Here is a 26503-nt window from a genome sequence, read left to right on the forward strand (position 1 = left end):
ACTTGATTTGCAGAGAGAAATGATCAAATATGTTTTTGGCTATTTTGATAGTAAAGATTGCTGACCTGTCTAATGTATAGTATAAATTATATGGAAAGATTTATAATGTGTTGTTCAATTTATATATTTTAGGGGAACAAAATATTACAAACACTTCACTATACAATGTACGACACCACCACTAACTACCACATAAAAAAATTACCATAGAGTTAAATCAACATCTCAACACACAGTACTACCTTTTACATGAACAGTGTGATTTGATTTTGAGACAAGACTCGGTTTATAGTTCATACCCCCATGCCGTTGTCCTGTGCTGCTCTGTGTACAATGACCAAAAAAGGCCAGTGATTCGACTGACAAAATGCAGGTTGTGGCTAGGGCTGCACAATATGATAAAAACATCAAAATGCAATCATTTTGACAGATATTGCGTTATGATTCACGGTTATGTGGGAATTACCATTTTTGGATCACAAATGTACATTTAAAAAAACTGTACCAAACAAAAATGTTTTCTTAAATCTGGATGACAAGATTTGTAGACTAGGGCACCTCTGCAGCACTACAGTACTTCATTATAATGCTGTTTACAGCTCTTCTGCAATTTGTTTATTGCACTTGGCCATGCTGGGATTTAGATTTTTTTATTAATTGTGCAACCCTAGTTGGGGCTTCTCGACTGATCACTGACATTTGATCTCAGAACTCATGATCGGATCAACTTATCACCCTGCATATAACCATACTGTACTACTACTACACTGGATGTCACAAGCTCATTAGAGCTGATATGAAACAATATGTATCACATTACAGGGTTTACAAAGATTCTAGTTTTAGAGAAAAATAATTGCATTTGTATTTATCACAGTCCCCGTCACATCCAACATCTTACTCCTCAGTTTACATTTACAACACTGCTATTTAGTGGTTGGGGGTTTAATATGTTTAAACCATCATAAAATGTTTTTTGATATTTTCTTAGACCCCTAAAAGCTCTTGTATACAAGCAAGCATCAGCAAGAAACTTTGTCATTTCCCAGGGATCTTGTTCTGTAGCTAGCAACAACAACAACAAGTGTGTATGCATTGGCCATTCATCTGCGGCAGCCCACCTTGCTGTGTGCATAGACCACAGAGCCCAGAAGCTTCCAGGTGCCTCCTCTTCGGTCCATCCGCACCATGCGTAGGATCTGCAGGAAACGCAGGCTCCGCAGGACTGAGGTGGCAAAGATGTTGCCCTGGCTACCGGCCGACACCACCGCCACCGACGCTATCAGCACTATGATGTCTGGAGGGCAAAGAGGAAACACACACAAGAGCTCACCAAGAGATAAGCAGAAATCTGCACAAACTATAATTCATTATTATAATAAACCCTGGACACAAAATAGGCATCATAACTGACATCACGCTCATACATTTTTATGCATTTCCTGATATATTTAACTGAATGGAAGCAGCCATTGTGAGCAGCCACCTGCGTTTACCCTACTATTTCAGGTCAAAATGGCTGCTGTGAAAAAGGTTTAATTGTATTCTGAACTTAATGCAATGTGTTCTCACATATGTGTTCATGTTTACTTTCATTATATTTCTTGCATTGTTCATTTATACTCATGTAATTCAAGTCAGCTGAGTTCATTATAGTTGAGCACAGACGCAAATAGTGATTTGCAAAAGCTGCATTTGTATTACCCAAATACTGGGAAACAACAATGCTTACACCCAAGATAAACTATATAAATAGTACATACACATGAGAACAACAGGAAATAGAAATGATTTGTAATAGGAGCAGAAATGTGTCCACACTTATAGATTAAAAATCCAACCTAAAGGCAAGTATATCTGGTTTATAATGATCTTAATGTGAAACTGGACCTCTAAAGCAGACTTCTCTGAGCCTGGAGGTCAGAATATCCGAGAACTGGCTTGATATCTATCACATTGTTGCATTAACAGCAACTCACTGATGTCACCTCCCTCTCTCCCCTGACTCTGGTTATCCGAACAAAGGCTCCATATTACTGCAGCTGACATAATCTGCTACAGGCATCAACAGTACAATAATGTACAGTGTGCTCTTCCTATATACTCTATATGTTCAGTCTCCAGGCTACCTCATCGATCTGCTGTACACACAAACAGGACAGCGGGGAAGCAGTAATTGGCTAAAGCACAGCTCCATGAAGAATATTCTTACACAGCGTGTCTGAAATGATGAAGATCTCTGCACTGCATGTTGTGATATTCTAACAGTCTGCGGGTTTCAGATTTGTGTCTCGTTTCATTTTTCCATAAGCAATGTGAGTTGCAGGCAAACTGTATGCGCTGCAAATTATGACAGACAGATACACAAACATCAACAAACAAAGGCACAGGAGGACAGACATGCACACAAACAGATCGGACTCTGTTCAGGAAGTTCACACCGAAACCACCATGAACATCAAAGCCACAAAGAGCACAGATGACTAAAGTAACAAGCCCACATATAACATTCTTTCTCCTCGCGCCCCCCCTTGCTCCTCTCAAACCGATTGTGCTATGTGAAACTCTACCCTTGGGTAGTGTTATTTAGTTCACAGTGTGCAAGAGCCTTCTCCTCATATGTAAGCATCCCTTTCGCTCCTGTCCTTCTGCCGAACCCGTTTTCTGAAAGAAAATGCTGACCAAGGTGTGGCTAATGGCTCCTGTTCTAAACCATAGGGCAGTTGACCCACAGTGAGGCAGAGGAACAGTCATCAGCAGCAGCGCCGGCGTGAAAAATACATTAATAACACCCAGGAGAGGAGAGTCTCTAGGGCTCCCGCAGTGCTGCAGCGGGTTCACTCTCTTTGTAAGTGCAGAGAGACAATCTTGAGTGAATAACAGAAAGATGAATGTGTGCGCAATCAAGAAAATCCAGTAATTTTTTCTTCTGGACCCCCAAAAATTCAGTTGAAAATGTTACAGAGAAATACAAAAATCTACTGTCAGCAGTGTGGACACGATGGAGAACATTTTGATCAATATTGATCAGTGTTAAAGTGTTGCAGGTGGCAGCTGCACTTTACCACTCCACATCCACATCTCCTATTCTGTCACTCAGCACACTGCCTCTGCTTAGTCTGCTGAAACCTTGTTAGTGAAAATATATTCATCAAATGCTATAAAAATGAAGGCAGACAGTAATCGGTGTGCTTGCGCTCACAGCAGACAAGCAGAACGTCTCACCCTGTTCAACTCTGCTGATGATGACAACAGTGATGACATCATCACGGTTGTTTTCTTAGACTTAAAAGTCCAGTGGAAGTGGGTCCTCTTATACAGAGTCCGCCATGTTAAACTGCCATGTTTCTACAGTGGCCCAGAATGGACAAACCAAACACTGGCTCTAGATAGGGCCTTTTGCGTTTTTTGCAAATTATGCAGCCACTGTAGTTTCTCCTACACACTTGGAACCGGAGGGTGAGGTGAGGGAGTTGCAATCAGCAACTACACTGCCAGATACCACTAAATCCTACACACTGGTCCTTCGAAAAAGCTCACCCAGAGCCATAAAAACATTATACAACTGTCTTCTAAGGTTGAGCAAGTACTCTTCATTAGGACTAAACTGACCTTCCTGTGTAAAACTGGTGGAGCATTAGGGTCCATTTACAAGGAAAACATCCAGTTCCGAAGGTGAAAAAATGTGATATAAAGAGAATCAAATCAGTAAGATAAGGGCAGAGGCAAAATGCAGAACATGTGTTGTGTTGACTCTTAAACAATATGTCATTACCACCTCAATTTGGTCAAAATACAGTACCATAATCCCATATTGTGTAATGTGCAGAGGTACTAATAAAAGAAACAAATCTGTTGGAAGCAAAATAACAAATATTTGGCACCCAAATCGATTTTCATTGCAGGTGTTGTACTGATTTCCCTATCCACCTCCCAGCGTAAGGTACACTGCCATTATTTCTGTCAGCCGTTTTATTCCAAATTGAGATAATCACCATTTGAGTAGTAGTAGCTAGTTTAATAAAATATAAAAGTGATCAGCTATAACATTCTGACTGACAGGTGAAGTGAATAACACTAATTATCTGGTTATCATGGCTCCTGTCAGTGGGTGGGATATATCAGGCAGCAAGTGAACATTTTGTCCTCAGAGTTTATGTTAGAAGCAGGAAAAATGGACAGTGTGAGGATCTGAGCGACTTTGACAAGGGCCACATTGTGATGGCTAGACGACTGGGTCAGAACATCTCCAGAACTGCAGCTCTTGTGGGGTGTTCCCGATCTGCAGAGGTCAGTACCTATCAAAAGTGGTCCAAGGAAGGAAAAGCAGTGAACCAGTAACAGGGTCATGGGGGGCCAAGGCCATTGATGCACGTTGGGAGCGAAGGCTGGCCAGTGTGGTCCGATCCAATAGACAAGCTACTGTAGCTCAAACTGCTGAAACAATTAAATCTTGGTTCTGATGGAAAGGTGTCAGAACACACAGTGCATCACTGTTACTGTTGGTATGAGGCTTCAAATTATGGCTGATTGGTGTATAACAAGGATTTGGGAACAATTCGGCATGAAGTGTTCTGACCTTCGGATAAACATACTGTATCAGGAAAAGTGTATGATATTACTGTCCATCCACAGGTCCAACATTCCAACACATTTGATGAGAGCTAGCTACAGTGAATGATGGGAAATGTGCAGCAGTCATTCATGATGGTTGTCAGCAGCTGTGTTTCTTTCTCAACCATCGGGGAGTATTCATAATGAAGGATTTGGTCCTAATGGGCTTTAAATGACTGCAGTGGACAAATCAACTGCTTACACCACTTGAGGTGAAATTGGTTCCAGTAATTTATGAGTTCATTCTGGTCACTGTGGGACTCAAATTTGTATGTTAACACACTTGTATACATATAGGAAACTACACTTAAAACAAACATGAACAGAAACACACCTCAGCGGTATATATTGACAGGTTAACATAGCTTTTGGTCACATTGGTTAAGATTTTATTTTATTTAGTCCAGCAAGTAATATGAAAAAACAATTCCACAGTTGGCTTAATGATCTAACTTTTGGGCACAATCATTTTTGCCAAAGGTAACACTAACAGGAAAAAATATTTCAAATTAATGTTCAGCTTCCAAAGCAAATGTTCTGTATTCATTTTAAATATTACACAGGTAAAGCAGGAGAGTAACTTGTTGTGGTATAAAGGATTACCAGTTGACATAATACTATATCTGAGGTATGTCCTGATGTGAAGTACAACATTACATTTAATATTGTGTGACATTCTGAAAACAATGTCATCTCAAGGTCTACTGGCTAGCATTGTCAGGGCTTTCAACCGTCCCACGCAGTCTTCAGTGGTTAATGGAACTCGCTCACGTGTCATCATGTGACCTACATGTGTTATCCAATGATAACCTGACTTCATCCACTCACTGATGAAGACTATGAGATATGGTTGAAAGCTAAAAAGTAAACCTTTAGTTGAGATTATTTTGTCACACATGCAGATCACAAGGTCAAGGGTTAATACTACCGAATGAATCTATTATGGAAATAAAATGAGATGAAATGTGTGCTCTCAGATAGGAATGCATGATAATTATCGGGCAGATAAATAAATAAATCATCCATTTATATAATTTATATCATGCCTTTATAATTTTTTGGGACGTAAAAATAAATGAACATTTGAAGAGTTTGTTGTTCTTGTGTAACAATAGTGATGTTAGACTAGATCAGAGCTATGGAATATTAATCACAGGTTGTAAAAACTACAGGTTATCAACTCTTTTTTAAAATACAAAAATATGAAATTATCAGTTATCTTATCGTATCAGCCAGGAGAAGCAGGTCATTATCGGTTATATTATCTGCTAAAAAAATCCATACCGTGCATCCTGACTCACAAATATTGCTCTTTTAGCTAGAAATATAGTAGCTTAGATTGAGCAATTAAATGCTGAAAATGCTGACGATTTTTGGGAACAAGTCTAAATTGATTGCTGCAGTGACACTGTCATCCTTAGTAACATTTTCAAGCATGTTCAATTTAGATTTAGCTTTTCTAGCAGAAGAATGGGATTAACTGACATTATAAACATGATTTTAGGAAAATTGCCCACTGTTGCCTCATCAACACACAAACACTGTCATTGCCTTTGTAATGGCAAGATGGTGCTAGCATGTACAGTAGGGTAGAGGTTCTGGATAGACATGTTTGGCTTAGTGCCAACTGAAAGGCCGCACAGAAGGACGATGTAACTGCAAATATTGCTGCTTTCATTAAGTAATTAATCACTTATTGTTTTCACAACAGCGGCACAATCTTCCAGAGCAGAACTGGGCCTCCCCAGGAGGGCTTTCAGGGGAGACTCACTGAATGGAAATAAAACAAATATTACACTAGCTATTAGATTAGTTATCAAAAAGAGATCACATAGAGTAGCATAAATGTGTGTGAAAGAGATACAGCAGTTTGTGGGAATTATACGTTTTTCCCACTTTACCAGAGTTAGAAACTACTGCTCTAGGGCAAACCTTTCTTTTTTGGTGTAGTCCGACGTAAAGTCAAACAGCAATATTAGGCTATCTTGGCTCAATTTCTGAGTGTCTATGGCATCAAATAACATAATGATCACATAGGCATCCAGGAATTGAGCAAAACTAAGCAAGCAAAGTAATGGGGGGAGGCCCACTGTCTCAGACTTTGAAAACCTCTGGTATAGAGCCAAATTCAAGTTAGTCTCTCAAAAAAGATCAAATAATTTACTCCTCTATCTGCACTGTAAGAAATAACTCTTCAGGGGGCGTCCAAACCTTGACAAGTATTGTTTTTGTCTGTTCCACAGTGATAAATTAAACAAGCAGCAGCTAGGCTATAATCTAAAAACAAAATGTTCACATTATAGTTGTGATTTTATACAAAACCACCATAATCCCTTTCTCGTGTGCATGTAAAATTTGATTACATCACACAGTGCAAGAGGTACAGTTATATATGGAGACATGAGGACACGTGTTATATAACGCAGCACTGTGGCTGTATGGAAGCTGGAACACAGTGAAAGCTAACTGATAAACCTAATTAATAAATGAGGTGTATGTGTCAAAGCCACAGACGCCCGATGTGACCGATCGCCATGTATACCTGCATCACCTCCATCTGTCTCCATGCCACTCAGGTCCTCTGAGTTCAACTCATTTTCTCTTTCATTTTCTCACTTTATCCCATCATCTCTCTCATTTTGTCACGCTGTCTGTCACACTCTGCTTCCCTGCCTCTCTTACCCTATTTTGGCCCTTTTGTTTTGCTCATATTCCCCCAGTGCTGGCAAACTGCAGCAGTCACTGCAAAGTGTGACGATGGGAGCTCACGGCACCCTGCATGACCTCGAAGCCCTGCTCTCCCTCCCTCGAGCACCCTACTGTACTTTCCAAGAGCAGGAGCAGAGAGATCCATGTCTAAACAGTGGAAAGAATAAAAGGCAGTTAATGCAACCTCATTACGTAAATGCTCTCTGCTCTTATGAGCTCTGACCACAACTGAAAACGACACGAGCAAACTATGGTCAATAGCGTGCTGTGGGACTGTGCTTACGTCTGACATCAAACTGCGTTCACAGAGAGGACAACTTCGGCCCGCTAGAAGGCAAGGAGAAGGCAACTGAAAGGTGAAACAATGAAGGAGGAGGAATTGGTACCTCTGCTGGAAAAAACAACACTTTTTTGGGAGGAAAGGTGTGTGCCTGTTTCCACAAAAGACACTCAACAACTCACCTATGACGCAGAAAGGCTTCCTGGCAAAGCGGAGTCGTCCCTGCCACCCTCTGTAGCGACAGCAGCATCCTGCCGACCAGATACGGACGATGTACTCCAATCCAAACACCACAATCATCACAAACTCCTGTCCAAGAAGACACAAACAATAGTTGTTTTGGCGGTGTCATTGCTTATCAGGAGATTAATTACATCCTCACATGTCATTATACATCATTAATGCAATGTTTTTGTGATTAAAATGGACGCCAGGTTGACAACGTATCTGATAATGACCCTAACAGCACATTCGGCTTCCATTAGATAACAACACTGATGCAATTAGCACAGTGCAATTTGTGAAATGGTGGTTACTGCTGCGGGGGCAATCATGTGCAGTAAATGCTCAACTGTACAAAAAAAATCCAACCTCTCCTTTTAGTTAGAGGCTTTTGAGAAACACACATTGAGTCACACTAAGAGCATTTTGAAAAGCATTTTTGCCCACCAGTAGCTCCGACTTTCTTTCTGAAGGCAACTCTGAACTCCATTTAGTGTTATTAGTACTTCAAGCCAGTAAAGTTCCCAGTTTGAGGGCAGGCACCAATGAGCCATTGAAGTCTATAGATGTGCTATTTATTACAGAGGAGGTGCTCTTTGTTATCCTCCTTCAGTGCTTCACATCTCCCCTCTCAATTGTTAACTGTTGCAAAGGTTTTCTATTTACATTCTTCCATTTTCTTCAATACGTGCACTTCTCGGCCTTGGCTACGGGAAACAAGTAAAGCATTCAGCATTTCCCCAACAGAATTATATTCCTGGCACTGTGGAGACGGCTCTTTAGACCTCTGTGTAGGCAAAAACATTTTTACAGAAAAATATCATTCAAGTCATTGTATGAGTACAATCAGAATATTTGGAGCATTTTACAGACTATGACCTGACAAAGCTGAGACCAAAGGGAAATGCTTCATGGTGTTCTATGTTTCTTAGCTAATCACACTGAAAGGAAGTGGTCCAACATTCTGCCCCCAAAAACTAACCATATTGCATCATATTGACTTGTATTATGTAGAACAAGGTCAAATTGTAATGACATGGAGGACTCTGTAGAAGGTGATTATACACTAATGAAAACATACCTGTTTAAAGAGATTGTAAAGATAAGAGTAGGAGCATTTTACAGTTGATACAAGGGGTGTTATAAAATATAAAAAAAATATTGTATTGCGATATTTTGTTTTGTTATATTTAATTCATTCTCAAAAATACTAATTACTATATTAATATTAATGTAAACCCCCATTGGCTAGATAGCAGTGAACGTAAACTAAGGGCTATGATGTTGGATTTTACTTTGAAAAATGCAGATCCTAGTGTTCTGGTTGCATAAAAAAATTAAAATGATCGCAACATATCCCAATATATTGAATTGTAACCTCCTATATCGTGATAAGTATTGTGTTTCCAGATTCTTGCTGTTACACTGCCCTAGTTGAAACCTGAACCTAATGAGTGCGCTCTCATGTAAAAAAAAAAATTTAAATGAGACATTTTAAACATATTTAACCCTTTATCGGACAATATGGCATATTTTGGTAGTTTTTTTTATAGGTGATACTAATATACACTTCACTGTTATGGCTTTCTTTCACAAATAACTCAAAGTGGGCTTGATCTTGATTTGCTTACATATAACATATTTTCATAGTATATTGATGTGGCATATTTCTTTTGCAGCAGTAGTCTGCTCAGTCCTTCTATGGGAAGAGGAGGCCTGCTGTGCCACAGATTGTTGTTGTGTCAACACACCTAGACATCATTGACTTTGATTTTCAGCCTAAAAGTGAAACTTTTTTTGAAAAATCAAAAAAGAAAGAATATCTTCTTATATCTGCCAATAACACTCCAGGGTTGACAATTTAAATTTCCAAGTATTTCAATGAGTGCCCTATAAAGGGTTAAACACTTCTGTACTGCAGTTTCTTGTTATTGGTGTATTGTCCTGGTCAGGTTATTGTTGAGGCTCTAGTGATTTGAACTGGCATTTTGTTGATATAAAATTCCTTTTGGCTGCTGGTTGTCCAGTTTCTCACCAGGATGAGGAGACAGTAGGAGGAGAAGTCCTGATGAGCGGGGATGGTTGAGAACACAGAGAGGACCAGGCAGCTGAAGACCAAGATGAACCTGAACAACAGAAAAACGAAGAAGAGAATCATAAATACAACATGTACGCACAATTTGACAGGATGACATCAATGATCTGACCTCTGAAACCACCACACTGACCAACAGAGCAAATCTCAAATTCCAAAACATTATTTCCACTGCTCACAGATATGCTGTTGATAATAGAAATGCGCACTAAAGTGGAGCTGTCCGCTGTATTTTCCTCTGCGACAAACTCTTGAACCCATTCTGGCACTGTAGGAGGACCAGAACACGAATAACCTGGCAGCACAATCACAGAACTTATTTCCTCTCTGCAGTGAACCATGAGGCCGACTATTATTCAATTTCCTGAGATATCAAGTTAATCATGCTTGTTTGTGTAACATGATTTGCAAGAAACAAGCAGTGAAACTGCGGCTATTGGAAAACAAGCAACATCCGACCATTTCCACACTCCGACTGTCGCTCCCTCGGCCAGGAAACCGTAGCCTTCCATCTTCATAACCATAACATGTTTTTTTTCCATTGCATAAATCTTCCAAAAACACATCGTTGTCTGAAATACGAGTGCGGGGGTTTAGAGTTACGGTGGCTCTTGATGCTAAACGGTGAGAGCACATCTGTGTTTTATCATCTCAGATCTCCTTTTAAGCCTGCCGGAGAAAGACAGGGTGACATTCTGTGTGTGTACTTTTCATCGTTGTCCAAGGAGAGGCTTAAGTAAAGCAGACACAGCTTTCTTTTTCAGTCATGTCCTGCTTCATGTTTGTACAGTTACACGTTAATAATTCAAACTGGAGACCTTCCGCTGAGCCCTGACCTTTAGGCCTCTACATTTGTAAAAAAAAAAAATAATAATAATAACTTTCACTTCAAAAATGGAGACTTCACACTCAGGCCACAGTGGCTTTTTAGAGCTTGTTGCTAAAAACAGCTGCCTGCCAATGCTATCAGAGTGGTGACAGTGAACCACAACAGTAAAATAGTTCTGTTTGATTTGCCACACCTGTGGTTACTGTTGGAGATGCTAAGACCATCTTCAACTGAGTTCTATTTGAAAACAGCTTGTAAATCGCTGGGGGCAGGAAATGTGCTCCATCTATCAGAACTCGTATGTGTTTACATCTGTTTACATAAGACTGAATTCTGTTTCATCAAACGTACCCGGGACCAACTGTTCCGTTGTTCTTTATTCCATTACATGACAAATGAACATGCGCACAAATTATGAGCAATGTGTGAATGCATCAGTTTTCCAAATTTTGTCTGGTATTTAGACAAACAACCCTTGTTGTATGTGTAAACAATACACTCAGTGCAATGATATAATGTCTCTATTTACCAACCATTAGTGCATGGCTATTTCAATTCTTAAAAAGCTTTTCCCCAATATAATCCATTTCCGCTTGCAAAACTTTTCATTATTGGCAATATGACATCTGCTCTACCCATAAAGCAGTTTGTCCATCTCCACAGCTGTATTGAAGTAGAGACTGGGGACTCCTAACTACCAGCCCCTTGGTGCCAAATTGACCCCAGATTATCACAGAGTTGAAAGGAAATCTTTCAAACTTGAAAATTGGGGGCATCAGGATAACATCCAGTGTTTGAAAGGCGCCTGTGTGAAAATGGTGGGTGTGCAGAGCGGGTCAGTGTCCCATACCCTATAGTACAGTGCAGGACTGTGCTGTTCTGACCCCGGTCGGGCCCTCTTTGACATCCAGAGAGACAAAATTGAGGTCAAGATTTTCCACAGCCACAAGGATGGTTATGTCATTATTTCTCAACTGTTAGGTTCTCCTCTTGCTCCGTCACACGGCTCAGATAGCGCCTGGAGGTTTCGAGTGAAATAAAAGCATAAAGTATCAAAAGTTTGAGGTTTGCTCTGTTGACATTTCAAAAGATTTGAATAATGTGATTTGGATTGGAGGGAAACATCTAGTGACAAGCATTGTGGTGCTGTCAGCTGAAAAGCAAGCTCCTTGTCACCGGCACACCTACGCCTCTCGCACTTACAAGGTTGTCAGACCGAAAATTACAGAGTGACAATCAACTCCCCTCATCCATAGAGTTTCCATTTTGAATATATTTACTTTAAAAGAGAGTAGAGAACTACTGAAAAGCACGCTGACAGTGTCATTAAGCTCTCAACTAAGTTCACTAATTAATCCCACAATTCGGTGTTCTCGGCTGGCCTTGGTCCCTGTGTGTGAAGATGCCGCACGCTCATATGTGGCAGAATTAATCTGGAGTGTCTCTCTCTCTCCTCCTCCAGTAGAGTGATCACTCTTAACCTTCCAAACAGCAGCAGCTAAAAATTTAGCTGGCCTACACAAACGCACAAATAAATGCACCCTCGCAAGATAGAGACATCTGTCCTTCCACCCAATCCCCTCTTTCAAATGCACCCTCCACCCCTCCTCCACTCACATATAAACAGAAAGAGACCCAGAACCACTGAATGAGTGGTAAGTGCTCTGATTTGCATAATTTAATTGATTTGTTTGTAAAATGGGTTGCAAGGCTAATGACTAACGTCCTCAAACTGCAACGGGTGGATAAAAACAGATATACAGCATCTTTGTCATCCTGCACACAGAGGCGGTGCCAGAGGGGAGGCTAGAGGTGGCACAGCGCCCCCGAATCTGATCAGGCCCCCTACCAGAGTCAGAAGGTGATACATGGTTGGCTTGTTATTATCAGAACCTCTATATGAAGTTACTGGTAACATTTCTTGTTAGAAAGTCAATCAAACGGCCTCAAATAGATGCAAAACGACCACAAAGAGACACCCAAATGACCACAAAGAGATGCAAAACCAAAATCTGTCTGGCGTCATTCACATATCCAGGGCCTAGTTGTTTCATAATTATACATGGCTGTAGGCTTTCAAGATATAAATAGCAGCTATTTATTAATATTATTTCATGAATATTTAAAGTCATGTATTACATTGACTAAACAGTGTTACCATTAATAATCTACAATGTATTCTTGCCCGGGCTTTAAATTTGAGTCTTAATACATTTCCCAAGTGTGACCCTTTTCTTTGAATCTGTACTATAGTCTGACTTGTCTGTCAGGTGAAGGACTTCTTTTTATTTCCCAAATCAGTGGTTCTCAACTGGTCTCACCTCAGGACACATTTTGTCATTACCTCGCGATCCACTTTTGTAGAATTCCGACCAAGCAAATATACTTTTCAAATAGGCTAGTAAACACATATACAATGTCATCGTGACCTTTTGTAACACAGCATACCACTTCTTCATCCCTGCATTCAGGGAGAGACCTGTTTAATCTGAGTGCATTGCATACACATCAACACATAAACACACACTCCCAATGTTGGCATTACACACACACATATACAATGGCATCTTTATTTAACATGAAATACACACATATTTTCATCCCTGCAATCAGAGCACATTACTCTAATAGTAAAACTGAAAAGTAAAACTGAGCTCTGTTTTCAATTAACAGACATTGTGGAAGCTTTTATGTCAAAATAAAAGTCAGACATCAGAGAATTTAAAATATGTCTTTTTTTACCAGATACATACTGTGGACAGATAAATTCAGTGCAACCTTTACACCCAAACGTGTAAAGAAGCATTACTCTGAAGACTCCTGGTCATGTGTTAATTGGGTCACAGCGCACTAATAGACTAATGACGCCGTAATGATCGGATCTGATTGGGTTTCTTATGACGGATTATACCAGAAGAAGCTCTCACTCGCATGACATCTAGATATGTCCTCTGATGCTGTCCATGGTCCTGAAAACAAATCCTGCTCCTGCCTTTTGATGGCACCGTGGGTTGTTGATTCACTTTTGAGTTTGGCCTTCACAGGGCACCATCACGGTATTTAGTTTGGGTTGATATGAAAGCAGATATTTAATTGTCTACAACTTTGTCGCTAATAACTATCTTTCCCTATTACCCTGCCATTTCAACTGAGCCGTGTCTCTGTTCCAAACCACATAATACTATGCTTGCCAGTTAGTATACCAGAAGGGAATGCACTCTACCAGGTTGAAAAACAGGAAATAGCATAAGAAGTTCACCAATAGATGTTAATCAATCTTTTGCTTTGGAAAACTGCAGCCAGTTAAGAAGACATTTTTTTTGAAGACTTTACTTTGTGTTTTCTGAGCTGTTCCTGGAGGTGATTCACCCACAACCACACCTGCTGGCAATTTTTAAAGCATTTTTCATTCATGTTTTTCAACCACACATACTCACAAAACTCAAATTATACCTATTTGTATCACTTTTTCTTGTGAACACTCGGGCTGCGACTAGCAATTATTCTCATTATCGATCAATTACAGTAAAGGGGCATCAATTTGTCTGGCAGAGGGTACTGTTGTCCTGATGGGGTGTCCTGATCGCTCACCTCGTAGAGCTGGCGCCCCATGTACAAAGTCCTTGCTGCCTATCGTCCCCTCTCTCTCTCCCCCTTTTCTGTCTCTCTTTAGCTCACACTATCTATTAAAGGCAATAAAACCTAAAGCAAAACACTTAAAAAAACAAAAAAAAGAAGGTACCACTGTAAGGTGGGGTTGCAGAGGTGATAACAATGGACAATTTTCTCACTCTACTGATTAAATAAAGCTGAGCCGGGGATCAGGGGAAGTGTGTGTCACCTTAATGTCAGTTCTGCGTTATCCTTAGTAACTTTATGGGGAGGTGAGGATACAAAGTGAAACCTTAAACCTAATAAAAGACTTGTTTGGGCTCATAAAAGTAGTGGTGTCTGTCAGCCTTTCGAATGTCCGTCTGTTTTAATAGTAGACTGACTGAGTGTGCTATTGTTCACTTGTACAGGATCTGTATGAATTGTATTATTAGATTATTGAATGGTTTTTACAATAAATTTCCGTTGTTATGAGAGTCCTTAGAAGAGTAATTTGTGTCTTTCTAAGATTTTCATGTTTTAGCTTTAGGTTTCAATTCTGAGGCTCTTAGGCTTTTGAAATGCTCCCAAATGCTGGTAGATTACCTGAAAAAACATAAAACTAAAGTATCTAGTAGGAAATGATATGTTTTCTCTTTACAATGAAACAACATAGCCTTCAGAAGTTATCACAAGGTTCCAAGAGTAACACATCATCCATAAAACCTTCATCACCAGTGGTCTGAACATAAGTACTCACAGTAGTCCGTTGGCCTCGCTTTATGGAGACTGTGACCCAGAGACATGACCTCTGACCTTCCCTGTGAGGTCATGCAGTTACATTCCTCCACGCAGTCGGCCATGCGTCGCATGTCTCAAAGCATTCTTTAAATTCGCCCTGACAAAGCGTTGGCCTATTCCAACAGCGACAGGCCTTCGCAGTGTACCCTGCACATTTCAGGGGCTTACTTTGGGGGGAGGAGTAGATTTAAGGTCTGTGTCATACACTGTTAGATTGTTATCACTTGTTTAAGTACTGTAATTACATTCCCTGTCTTTGCACCCTTTCAGCACAGTCACACACACACACACACACACACACACACATACACACAAACACTCTAAATCTGCAAGACAGCCTGTGTGCATGTGTTCTGTGCGAGCTATCAGCCGCGATGTGTTATAAGCCATAGTGCCGACAGTGAGCCGGGGGGGACTGAGTGTGTAAAGCTCAGAGGACGCTGCTCCGAGACTGAAGACGGCAGAACAATTTCCATAATGCACCTGGGCTCTTTCAAAAAGGCTGAGCCAGGGATGCACTCTGTATTTTGTCAAGCAGTGTTAGGCGAGGGGGTGGGGGGCAAACATTGTGTCTCTCCTTCTCCATTACGCTGATGTTACGTGTCTCACTCTGCAAGAGGCATTGAAAGAGACAGCAGAATGAGCAGAATGTGTTTGGGAGATTAGACAAGCGCAGAATGAACTTGCAAAGTTGGCTCAAAGAGCGGCCAGGAGCAAGGATTTTTATGACGTCTGACTATTGATACAGTGAGGTGTTTAGGAGGAGTACCGTTGGTTTGTTGTTTGTGTTGTGTGTGAGGCTCTCTGCTGTGCACAGTGTTTAGAAGAGTTTCGATAACACACAGCACTGCGGAAATAATGCACGACGAGTCTGATCCGTTGGTGCTCTGTGAATCCACACAACAGAAGGTATAGCAGGAGGATTTTCCAGCTGTTATGGCTACATTAAGAATAAACACTTGAACTTTAATATTACGTATTTTCAATGACGTCCTCTTTCGTGTGGGGCTGGCATGCTGTTTATGTTCAGGTTGAGGAAAGGAGAGTTCTCTCCACCACAATAAAAGGTTTGAATATTTGGAAAAGATTGCAAAGACAGAACATGAAAGGCACCTAGTCGAATGCCAAGATTTCATATTACAATGTTTTGCTCTTCTTCAACTTTGTAGACAAGAGAACTTTCTTTGCACGTGATTGATTTTATTTGTTGTTGCTCTACTTTTAGACATGCACGTAGGCTTGGCATGGGACAATATGAAAATTTCATGTCACAATTATCTCGGGCAAAATAATTGCGATTATCATGATAATCATGATTGGACTTCTTACTTCTAAAATGACACCCGTTGTTCAAATTAAACCAGGAAATCGATATAGGACTGTTTGCTGGCAAGCTAGACGTTTTTTTTAAGTCATGTGAGGATATTCACGATATCACAAGAATAATTAGGCACATTGTTGCCTTTCCCATTGCATCCATGATGTGTTCAGACATCACTGGATGGAGGAAGGACTACAGGGAGAGTTTGGCTGTGAAGTTTAATGTGCCTTTCTCCTCATGGGGCCTACAGATGTTAGCTGAGGTGACAGCAACATGTCAGACAGCCATACAACTTCTCAGGATAGCTTATCAGTACAAAACAGGAGCCTTTATATGTCATTTCACATTGAAAAGAGGCAATAGGTGACACCATGTTAGCCCAGAAGAAGTCCCGTCCTCACAGTGAAGCTGACACACCCTTCATCTCTCAACAACACCAGGTGATTCCTGACGTCTTTTCGGCCAGGCTAACCGCCATACCTCCTGCCCCAAGCTGCACACTGAATACAGAGAAACTCATTTCAAGCCTACATCCAAATTGTTATCCCTTTCTACTGGAATTATTCAATAGTAAGGGATAATTCCAGTAGTAAGGGTGGAGCCTCCTGCCATGGTCCTGCTTGACTGCCATTGCTAATATCACTGATAATATTGTTATTATTATTATTATTATTATTATTATTATTATTAATATTATTATTATTATTATTAATATTATTATTACTACAGTTACTATTATTACTATTGTCACTGCTCATTGTCCCCCGTCGTTGCTGTTGTCATTGTCTTCATGTTCATCATCATCAGTCACTACTATTTGTGTAGTTGTTGCTACTGTTTTTGCTGTGCACCTGTCTGTCTGTCTGTCTGTCTGTCTGTCTGTCTGTCTCTGTCTCTGTCTCTCTCTCTCTCACCCCAACTGGTCGAGGCAGACGACCACCCACCTAGTCTCTGTAAATAATGTTATAAGGAGTTCGGTCTAGACCTGCTCTGTTTGAAAAGTGTCCTGAGATAACGTCTGTTATGAATTGGCGCTATACAAATAAAATTGAATTGAATTGAATTGATTTGAAATTGAATTGAATTACTGACATTACTGTGATGTGTGACTCACGAGATCATAAAATCACAAGATCATGCAAGAATCCATCCAGAATCTATGCGTTTGTGGCCAGACTACAGTGGTACCAGACCACCAAGAGGTTATCAAAAATGTGAAAGCATCAGTCATATCTGAACTGGAGAGTATTTCCTTATTATAAGAATGACACTGAAGGCTTTCCTCGATGGAATTTTCGCTGTAAGAGTTTGATTACGTTATGTGTTTCGTTGATCTAATTGGCTGAAGTTCGCCTGTGATAGACAGATGGTTCATTCAATCACCTGCCAAGTATTTTGCCTGCCCTTGTCCAAACTGTTCAGTGTAACAAACCATCTGCCACAGCCAGGTTGACTGTGCAATGTGTTACTGCCCAAAACTGAATGATAACAATGTTTTTATAGACTGACAGCAGTCCCAGGGAGTGCTGATAATACATGATGATATTTTTTATGACATTAGCATAATATAGCTGTAGCATTGCTGAAAACCGTGGCTTCAACTTTAATGCCACTGATGTGCTGCTGTGAAATGTCATGTGAGTACATTATGCAGACAGTTTTTCCTGCCTCAGGCTGCTGGTAGATGTACCTGTCAGCATCTTTTTTGTGCTCTTTCTTCCGCCCCCATCAAACATGAAAACCTCTAATGCTATGTTCAAGTGGTGCACATTCTGCCGGCTTCAGTCACTGAACCGCTTCATTTAGTTAAAGGCGATGTCACCAATATATAAAAGTAATGCTCTGTACAGGGAGGCTTTGTTGCTGGGGCTGATGTTCAGTTCTGTCTTAATAATATAATAAGAGGCACCTGGAACTACAAAGACTGAAAATATACATTCTTTAATTTGTTTTCATTATTAGAATTTGTCAGGATTTTTGCTTGTTTTAGGATTCAGTTTGCAGTTAAGTAGCTGTAACATTTTTACTCGTCCTCACGCTGACAGGATGATAACTATCTTAAAGTGGTACTGTAGGTTGAGACAAAAAATCCTGACAGCTAAGCTTGCTTTCAAACAGCAGTTAAATGAAACACTTTAAATATCACATATAACATCATGTCCTAATGTCTTAGGAAAATTCGCACAGGCTCTAAGGTTTATAGGAACACAGTGTGTACTGTGTAATGTGTTCTCTTTCAGCTCATAATGTCTGTGACATCTTTTTTTTTAGAAGTCAGAAATAAATGGCAACTGTAGAATCTAGTTGAAACTGCTGTGGAATGCTTTGCTCTGTTTATTTTTCTATAATTTCAATATTTTGCACTTCACTTTTAAAAGCCGGAATCTTGCCCTAGTTGGTGTTATATTGTATAACCAATTATTCCGTCATCTTAGATTATTTCCTACTGGGCCCCAAAAAGATAATTAGTGCAAAAAGCAGATGGACAGCCTGTGATGCTGCTCAGCTACACAGCTGGGCAGAGATATCACAGCTCAACTACCAAAAAAGAAACACAAGAGGAAAACAAGAGGAGCCTGTGTAAGGGCATGCACATAATCCTCTGTGCTGTGAATTGATGTTCTATTACAAAAGCAAAATGTGAAGGCGCTATGAGGAGATAAAGCCACAGAGACCACCCACAGTGCAATGCTATTTCACACTCGTCATCCGCACACATCCAAGAGACTATAATGAAAATTCTGCAAAAACTGCCATGGGTGTACAATGAAAAGTTAAGGGCCTTTAACATGCTTGGTAGAAAAGAAAGAGCAGTACATCTGGATAGAAAACCACAAGCGTGCAAACCCGTAAAGCAGCCTCACTCCAGTTTAATGTGTCCTGTTCTCTCATATCGAGGCACGTAAAGAGGCTGTGCAAATTAAAACTCCATCAGCAGAGCTGTAGGAGGACTTGTAATGGAAACTAAAGGAGGAACTGAACAATTCTGACATAAATGAGCCAGACCCAGACTGTGCAGCCTCTCACTGTTTATGAAGCTTTGACGTGTTGTCGGTGAGGACAAGAGCTGCGATTTATTTTAATGATAAGATTATAAGTTATAAAGGTGAAAAGGTTATCCAGCCTTGATTTCCCCCACTATAAAGACAACTGTTGCAGGAAAATGTACTCATTAATGTTAACTATGTGAGTGGTCCAATCAACAAAAAGAGACTCTTGGCTGGTTAATATGCTCTCTGTGTGCAGGTGAGTGTTTACCTCTATGATGGTTACGCAACTTATGATGAATAAGTCAAATCACTCCCTGTAGGCTAACTGATGTTTGAATAAATAGACAGTGGGCTTTAACATCATTTTCAGACAGGTAGCTAGCAAGTAGCTTAGCCTGTGGACAGAGTTTTCAGGATCTCCTGTTTAAGGTCTAGTTGTTAGGATTTAGTAGCATCTAGCGGTTTAGTTGCAGATTGCCACTCACTCGCTTCACCCTCCCTTGCACATTGCACATGCACATTGAATTATACGTAGATTGTGTTATTTCTTCCACCCTATTTATATCAGGGTTTATATTAGGGTAGGCTACAGGAACATAGTTCAAAAGCACCACAAACCATCCAAATTGAACATATAGTTGAATCATCACCTCTATGAAAGTTTTAAAAAACATTTTAACCTTGATGAAGGGAGGATTTACTGCAGGCCTGCACTACTTTTATAAACTGGCTACTTGAGTGTATGCTGGCAGTGACAGTGTGCATTTAAACATCTACTTTAAAAACATGTGAGATGATGTGAGTGGTGTGTGGTTGTTTTCACCCACTTTAAAAAGAGCCACCTGTTTTTGCACGGATACACTTTCACATCTGGGGTTTAACTAGAACAGATTTCAGAGACACAGACCGCCTCCTACCACACAGATTCCCATCTGGTAAGTTGGCCACTCCAAATCACAGTGACTATTTCATGCACAGTCATCTGTGACTGAAACAGAGATGTTGGATGTCTTGATGGGCAGCATCTTGAAACAAGAACACTTGACAGTGTATGGCAACATGCTGAAACTGATGTAATTGTGTCTATATCTTGTGAAAGTACTTCACAGGATGTGATAAGCACTGTAGAGAGCACCTCCGAACTGGTCAAATACCTCAGCTTGGTCAACGGCCCTTCACCTCAAAATATAATTTCTGTCATTTCTTGACGTGCCTGCAAAGTGCAAGGTGATGTAGTATGAAGAGCCTGCGTGCCTTTATTTGGAACTGCCATCTATATGTGACAGGCCAATTCCTTTTGCACAAAACTCACAGATGGGAAATACTATCAAATAATATATTTAAACCAATATGAATTTTTCTTTAAGAGGTTTTAAACATCCAAAGAATTTCTATAAAATCCAGACCAATCCTCTAATTGAGACCTGCCACAAGTAGCCACACCAGGCTAGTAAAAGAGACCTGCGTCTAATTGGGACCCTGCTTTTAATTAAAGTCTTACGTTAAACAATTAATTTTAAAGTACTTACTCACGTTCTTAGTTACATCAGGTACGTTATGTAACACATAATGTTGTCCTAAACCTAACCTAACCTAAATCTAAAAAAGTAATATTTATGGCTTCAAAAGGTTAACCACGCAAGCTTTACTTTGAAGGTCTAACAGGATATTGCAAATTTATTGTTGCTAATTTTACTGTGGAGCCCTGCGTGAAAATGATGGTAGAATGATAGAAACAGCGTCACAGTGGTTGCTGGGTGTGAGGGAGTGTGTCAGTGGCATTATAATATGTGTGCTTATTCATAAATTCTCTTTCTTTCATTACCCAGCTTCAAATGAATGAAGAAAGTCTGCTTCCAACTGAGAGTGATGCAAATATAAAAGGGCCCTTTAGGACAAGACTGGCATGACTATTTATCCTCACTACTTTAATTTAAGTATTTCTCACACACAGCTCCCATTATCCCTGTTATGGGAGAGGATATTGTCCAAAGCAATCATTGTCAGGGATTGATCTGTGTCATTTGCAAGCCTATTGATCCTATCCCATGGTTGAAAATGTCCTCAGTGACTTTCTCGTACAGTCAGCTGCGATGTGCTCAGTGCAGTGGCGTCCCACTTTTCAGCGACTCTCTCCATCGATCAACACTATTTGTCTACTTTCTCCAGCTAGTGACGGGTCAATACTTGGACCTTCAGGCTCCACCCCACTTCCCTCTAGGCAAACAAGTATTAATGGTGCCAGGTGAGGGGATAATGAGGCACCCAGACATAGACTCACCGAGGTTGGGGAGTGGCAGAGACACACAGAGCACTCATTGTCACACCGTAATGAGAGACGGACATGGACCGGCGTCCTGGACTAACCCCACAGAGTTTGGGAAACTAATACCTTTATGTCTTGCATAAAGACATCACCTGTCCAGATGGTGTTCTGGCCCAACAACCACTGGAACCACCACACCCACGCTCCCCTGTGGTGTGCACAGCCACCTACACAAAGGTCAGACTCAGAGATAAATAAACCTGCTGTATGTGTGGAAGATGAATCAGCAGATTTGGGGGGTGGGGGTAAAGTTAGAGGCTTCAGTTCATTCGGAACAGCTGAATCTCAAAGGTCAGCAGAGTTTAGATCAAAAGATTTCAGCAGGACTGGTCAGCACTGAACTGAAGCTCATTGTCAAGACAAATTGACCCAATGCTTCAAACTTTAGAGCTTTAAACTAAATTAAAATCCACTCTCACTGAAACACTCCGGCTCAGGGGGGGTAAACCACCGCAGTACACATCACTTTCATTGAGTTTGGAGGAGACCAGCGGCGCCGAGTGCTGCGCAGCAGATTCATTCACTGTGATATCTGCTCAGGCAAACCCCTGTGACCTCAAAATAGCAAGGACCCCATTAATCAACGGTGCAGGAGTGGGCTGGTCGATGGGCTGACGTCCAGCATCCATCTCCATGCAGTCTAAATTTGGGTGATAACGAAGGATGAAGCTGATGGCTGAGAACATTAAAATGGCCCACGCTGATGTGCCAGAGCTAGATTATTAATCAAATACAGATATCCGTTTTGACGACAGCTTTTCAATCAACTTTGTTCTTTAATCTTCTGTTTTGCTTATTTTCTCCGGTGGTAACTGATGCTGGAGGATGGCATTCGAAGGTAATCAATTTTGTCTTGCCACAAACTACAAAACAATCAGCAGTCTCTCTAAAGCATTACGTCAGTGAACGTAAAACAATCACACTCTTCAACTGGGCTGGCCCATGACAAAAAGTTCTCTTTAGCTTTTAGCTTAAGTTAGCTTTAACTTCTGTATGAACAGTGCTCTTTTGTTTGTCCGTTCAGTATTAGTTCCTTCTACTTCTCAAGTTCTTAATAGATTTCTGCTCCTGAAAAGATAAAACTCATCACCTCCTGTTCATAAAAGAAAAGAAGGGCCTAATTTCAAATAAAATAAAAAACAATTCAAAATCTGACATTTTCGGCACTTATACATATTCTGTCATTTGCATTTTTTTTGCATATGAATTCATTGTATATACTGTACATATAACCTTGCTGGCATTAATACCCACATAACATCAAACTTCAATGGAGGTTTTTTGTATGTACAGTTAGTGAGCATAACAAAAAAACAGCTTGGAGGCCCAGACAACTTACTGTGAATATTTCAAGATCCACCACAAGGCTAAACACACCAGTGTTTCCCCAGAGGAGCAGGAAGCCTCGAGCAAGGACACGAATGCATGAAAAGTGATGAAAAAAAAATCAACAACTGGGTAGTGGGCAGGGAGTGTGGCAGACAACATGGCTACCAGGGAAGCAAGAATTAAAGTGGGATCTCTGTGGTTAAACTGGATTATTAATAAGCTATTCAGAAATATTTCTTCTCCACTTCAAACACTGAGCTTTTTTTATTTAGTAGGCCTAAACCTGATATTGTGACAATACATTATAAGATCCAAACATGGAATGATCTTCCCCTTTCTTGGAGGGCAAACCATTTCTGTCAAGAGACAAAATTGTCCGATGATAGAATGTCTCATAACCTGCTCATGAATCCAACATATATTTCAGCTGTTAAAGCCTGTTTTGGAGAAATACTACAACTTAAATTCCATTCAGTTCTTTAGTGGTAGACTGGGAGTAATCATTGGAAATGTGATAATGCTGTGATGAATGACCTCTGGATGACATGACAAATGAGCTGCAGGGGAACACTAGACTTTACAGAGACTCCATAACTCCAACACTGATAACATCTCATAAAAAATATACAGAGGACTACAAGGAGGGCTCTGTGATGAGACCTTAATGATTCTCAGCAAATATCTGATGTAAGAAGGAAAATGACTGTCAGCCTCTCTAATGGCAGCCACCATAAACCACCCAGATACTTCCAACATGAAGGATCATCAATAACCTTACATCATACAATCTGCCTGTCACTGCACGTGTATGAAAAAAGTGCCAGGAAACACTTCATTTCTTTGTCCCTTTTACACACAGGGCTCATTAAGACTAGTCAAATAATCTGGATTTAGTGTTTTTTCCTCTGCTTGACTGAGAACCGAACCATCGCTCCAATATCACCTCAAATCACCCGGTCATAATCTCATCAGAGATCGGGGTGATAGCGTCACGCCTGGATTTCTAAACATAGTCTCACAGAAGCAGCTGAGCAGCATGTATGAGCCCTGATCCAGTTAGTGTGAAACACGGAAAAAACAGCCACCAGCCAGGGCTGTCAGCACACATCAGCGAGCATGTAGACTGTTTAATAGAAAAAGGAAGTAAAACCAGAGGTCTGCTCCATTCATATTTATAGTATTTACACTCTCGCTGCCTTTTTCATTTCTATACCAAAATATCTGGTGTGGAGGCTATTTGTTGGAGCATCTGTGTACAGTTGATTCAAGCTCATGTTAATTAAGTTACAAAATTTAAACCTATTTTTTGGAAAGAAAAATGTCCAGAAAAACAGCAACAGGTTATTCACCTTCACTGTCACTCAAGTGCAGAACACAGCGTGGAGATGCTGCTGGTGTGTGGGCACAACTGTACATAAAGACAAGACCAACAGTCTATAGCCATGAGGCACAGCACCACTTAGAGCTAAATGCTAATGTTGGCATGCTAACACGCTGACACTGACAATGCTAACATGTTGATTTCAAGCAGGAATAATGTTTACTGTGTTTACAGTCTTGATTTGTTAGCATGGTGACATTTACTAATCAGCGTAAAACACAGAGTATTCAGCTGAGGTTGAATGTTATGAATGATTGGACACACTGTTGGTAAGTCAGAGGATCACTAAAGTGATTACAAATTCATCCTGCGGGGAACATGATTGTCCATTCCATGGCAATCCATCCAATATTTGTTCAAATATTTCCGTCAAGACCAAAGCGGTGGACTGACAGGCTGACACTACCCTCACCGGAGCGTTGTCTGTTATCTTCTAGCACATACATATGACAAAACAACCATCATCACCACTTCACAACACAGCAGAAACACCACAGAGAAATGCTGCAGGTTGTACACGTTAAAACTGATGAACATGCTAGTAAATAGTAAAAGGCTAATGATATGTATATGCCAATATCTCCTGTAAGATAGGAATCACGTAATCGGTAGGTTTTCTTGTGTTTTCATTTGTTTTTGTTTGTTGATCTCTCTCCACCACTGTAATTTTGTACCACATTATATATGTTTTCATTACACTTATTTTACTCTAATGAAAAAATGTAATTAAATTGCTTCTTTTAATTATAGGACACAGTGTGTGTGTGTGTGTGTGTGTGTGTGTGTGTGTGTGTGTGTGTGTGAGATCCGGTTGTACTGACAGTACATAGAAAACAATCAGTACAGGAAGTCACGTTTTACAATTGCTACAGTAAACTGCAGCTGACAGAAGACAAAATGACATGAGTTCGCCCCACATTTGTCTTTCTGTCAACAACAGTGCCATCAGCTACCTTTTGTTTCCTCAAATGACAATTTACACTACTTCTTCCTCCAAAATACAAGAGCTACACACACACTGAGTCATCTAAACACTTGTATCACACTGACATGCAATGTTCATTAAGCAGGAGCTTGGAAAGTACAAATCAGCACATTTCCACTCACGTCACTGCAAATGTTTATTCTCTCTTTATATTTAGCTGCATGCAGAGATGATAAAACACAATTACTGAACAAAACTCACAGTGAAGAACTGAGATTTTTCCTATATACTCAACGGTCTCATCATTTCATTACATTTTGTGGGCCCTTGTAAACTGTATTGTGTAGGCCCTTTCATTATGAATTCGCTGCAGAAGGAGAAAGAAAATTTACACAATGGCTTTTCAAAAGCATATTCAGCAGCCAGCTATAATATCAGGCTGGAGATTTACATTATTAAGTCTCGAATATGATGAGATGAGACCCAGCCCCGGGTTTGTCCCTTTGCTTTCGGTTCAGGAAGATGAATACAGTTGAATAAAAGCAATTACAACAAACAACGTCTGACAAAGATGAATAGGCAGACAAAACAAAGAGGAGGGAGGCTTCAGTGAGGTGATGACAGTGTATTCTCAGTGGCTGATGCATACCTTCCAGCCATCAGTAGCCTCATCACCACACAAAGGTGGAGGGCCATTGTTAATAGAGGACTTTGCTTGTCGCCTCTGCTAATTCGGCTACAACAACACTCAACGCGGTTTTCAGCACCTTCCTCGCTCTTGCAGCATTGAGACAGTGAGAAGGCTGAGAAGTGATTGACGGCAGTCTAAGTCCTTCCTGATGCTGCTCTATTGATCCCTTTGGCTCGGCTGACAGTAGATATTAACGGCCAAGAAAACACATGCACCTGATTGCATGCCACTGCTCATGGGAAAACCATTTTCCGCGGAGTCCTGTGGAAAAGCAGTACACTTCCTGTTCAGTCGCAGTGGTGAACAGCACATTCTTTGGCGGCCCTCGGTGTCTCTGTTAAAGGGATTTGTTATGCCGCTTTTACAGAGTGGGTACGCTTCAGACCGATGCGTGCGACT

The 26503-nt window shown here is 40.5% G+C and overlaps 1 protein-coding gene across 6 annotated transcripts in view; it reads right to left on the reverse strand.

Moving 5' to 3' along the window:
- kcnq5b (potassium voltage-gated channel, KQT-like subfamily, member 5b) overlaps window positions 1–26503 on the reverse strand; it is a 116531-nt gene that overhangs the window by 25369 nt on the left and 64659 nt on the right. For all 6 annotated transcript variants that reach the window (XM_051386098.1, XM_051386094.1, XM_051386095.1 and 3 more), the window contains exons 2-4: window positions 9861–9951; window positions 7786–7912; window positions 1122–1297 (exon numbers count right to left, since the gene is read on the reverse strand). In XM_051386098.1, coding sequence (XP_051242058.1) covers window positions 1122–1297; window positions 7786–7912; window positions 9861–9951 — 394 coding nt within the window. The remainder of the gene's footprint in view (window positions 1–1121; window positions 1298–7785; window positions 7913–9860; window positions 9952–26503) is intronic.

Source organism: Dicentrarchus labrax, unplaced genomic scaffold, assembly GCF_905237075.1.
Source record: "Dicentrarchus labrax unplaced genomic scaffold, dlabrax2021, whole genome shotgun sequence".
Lineage (NCBI taxonomy): Eukaryota > Metazoa > Chordata > Actinopteri > Moronidae > Dicentrarchus > Dicentrarchus labrax.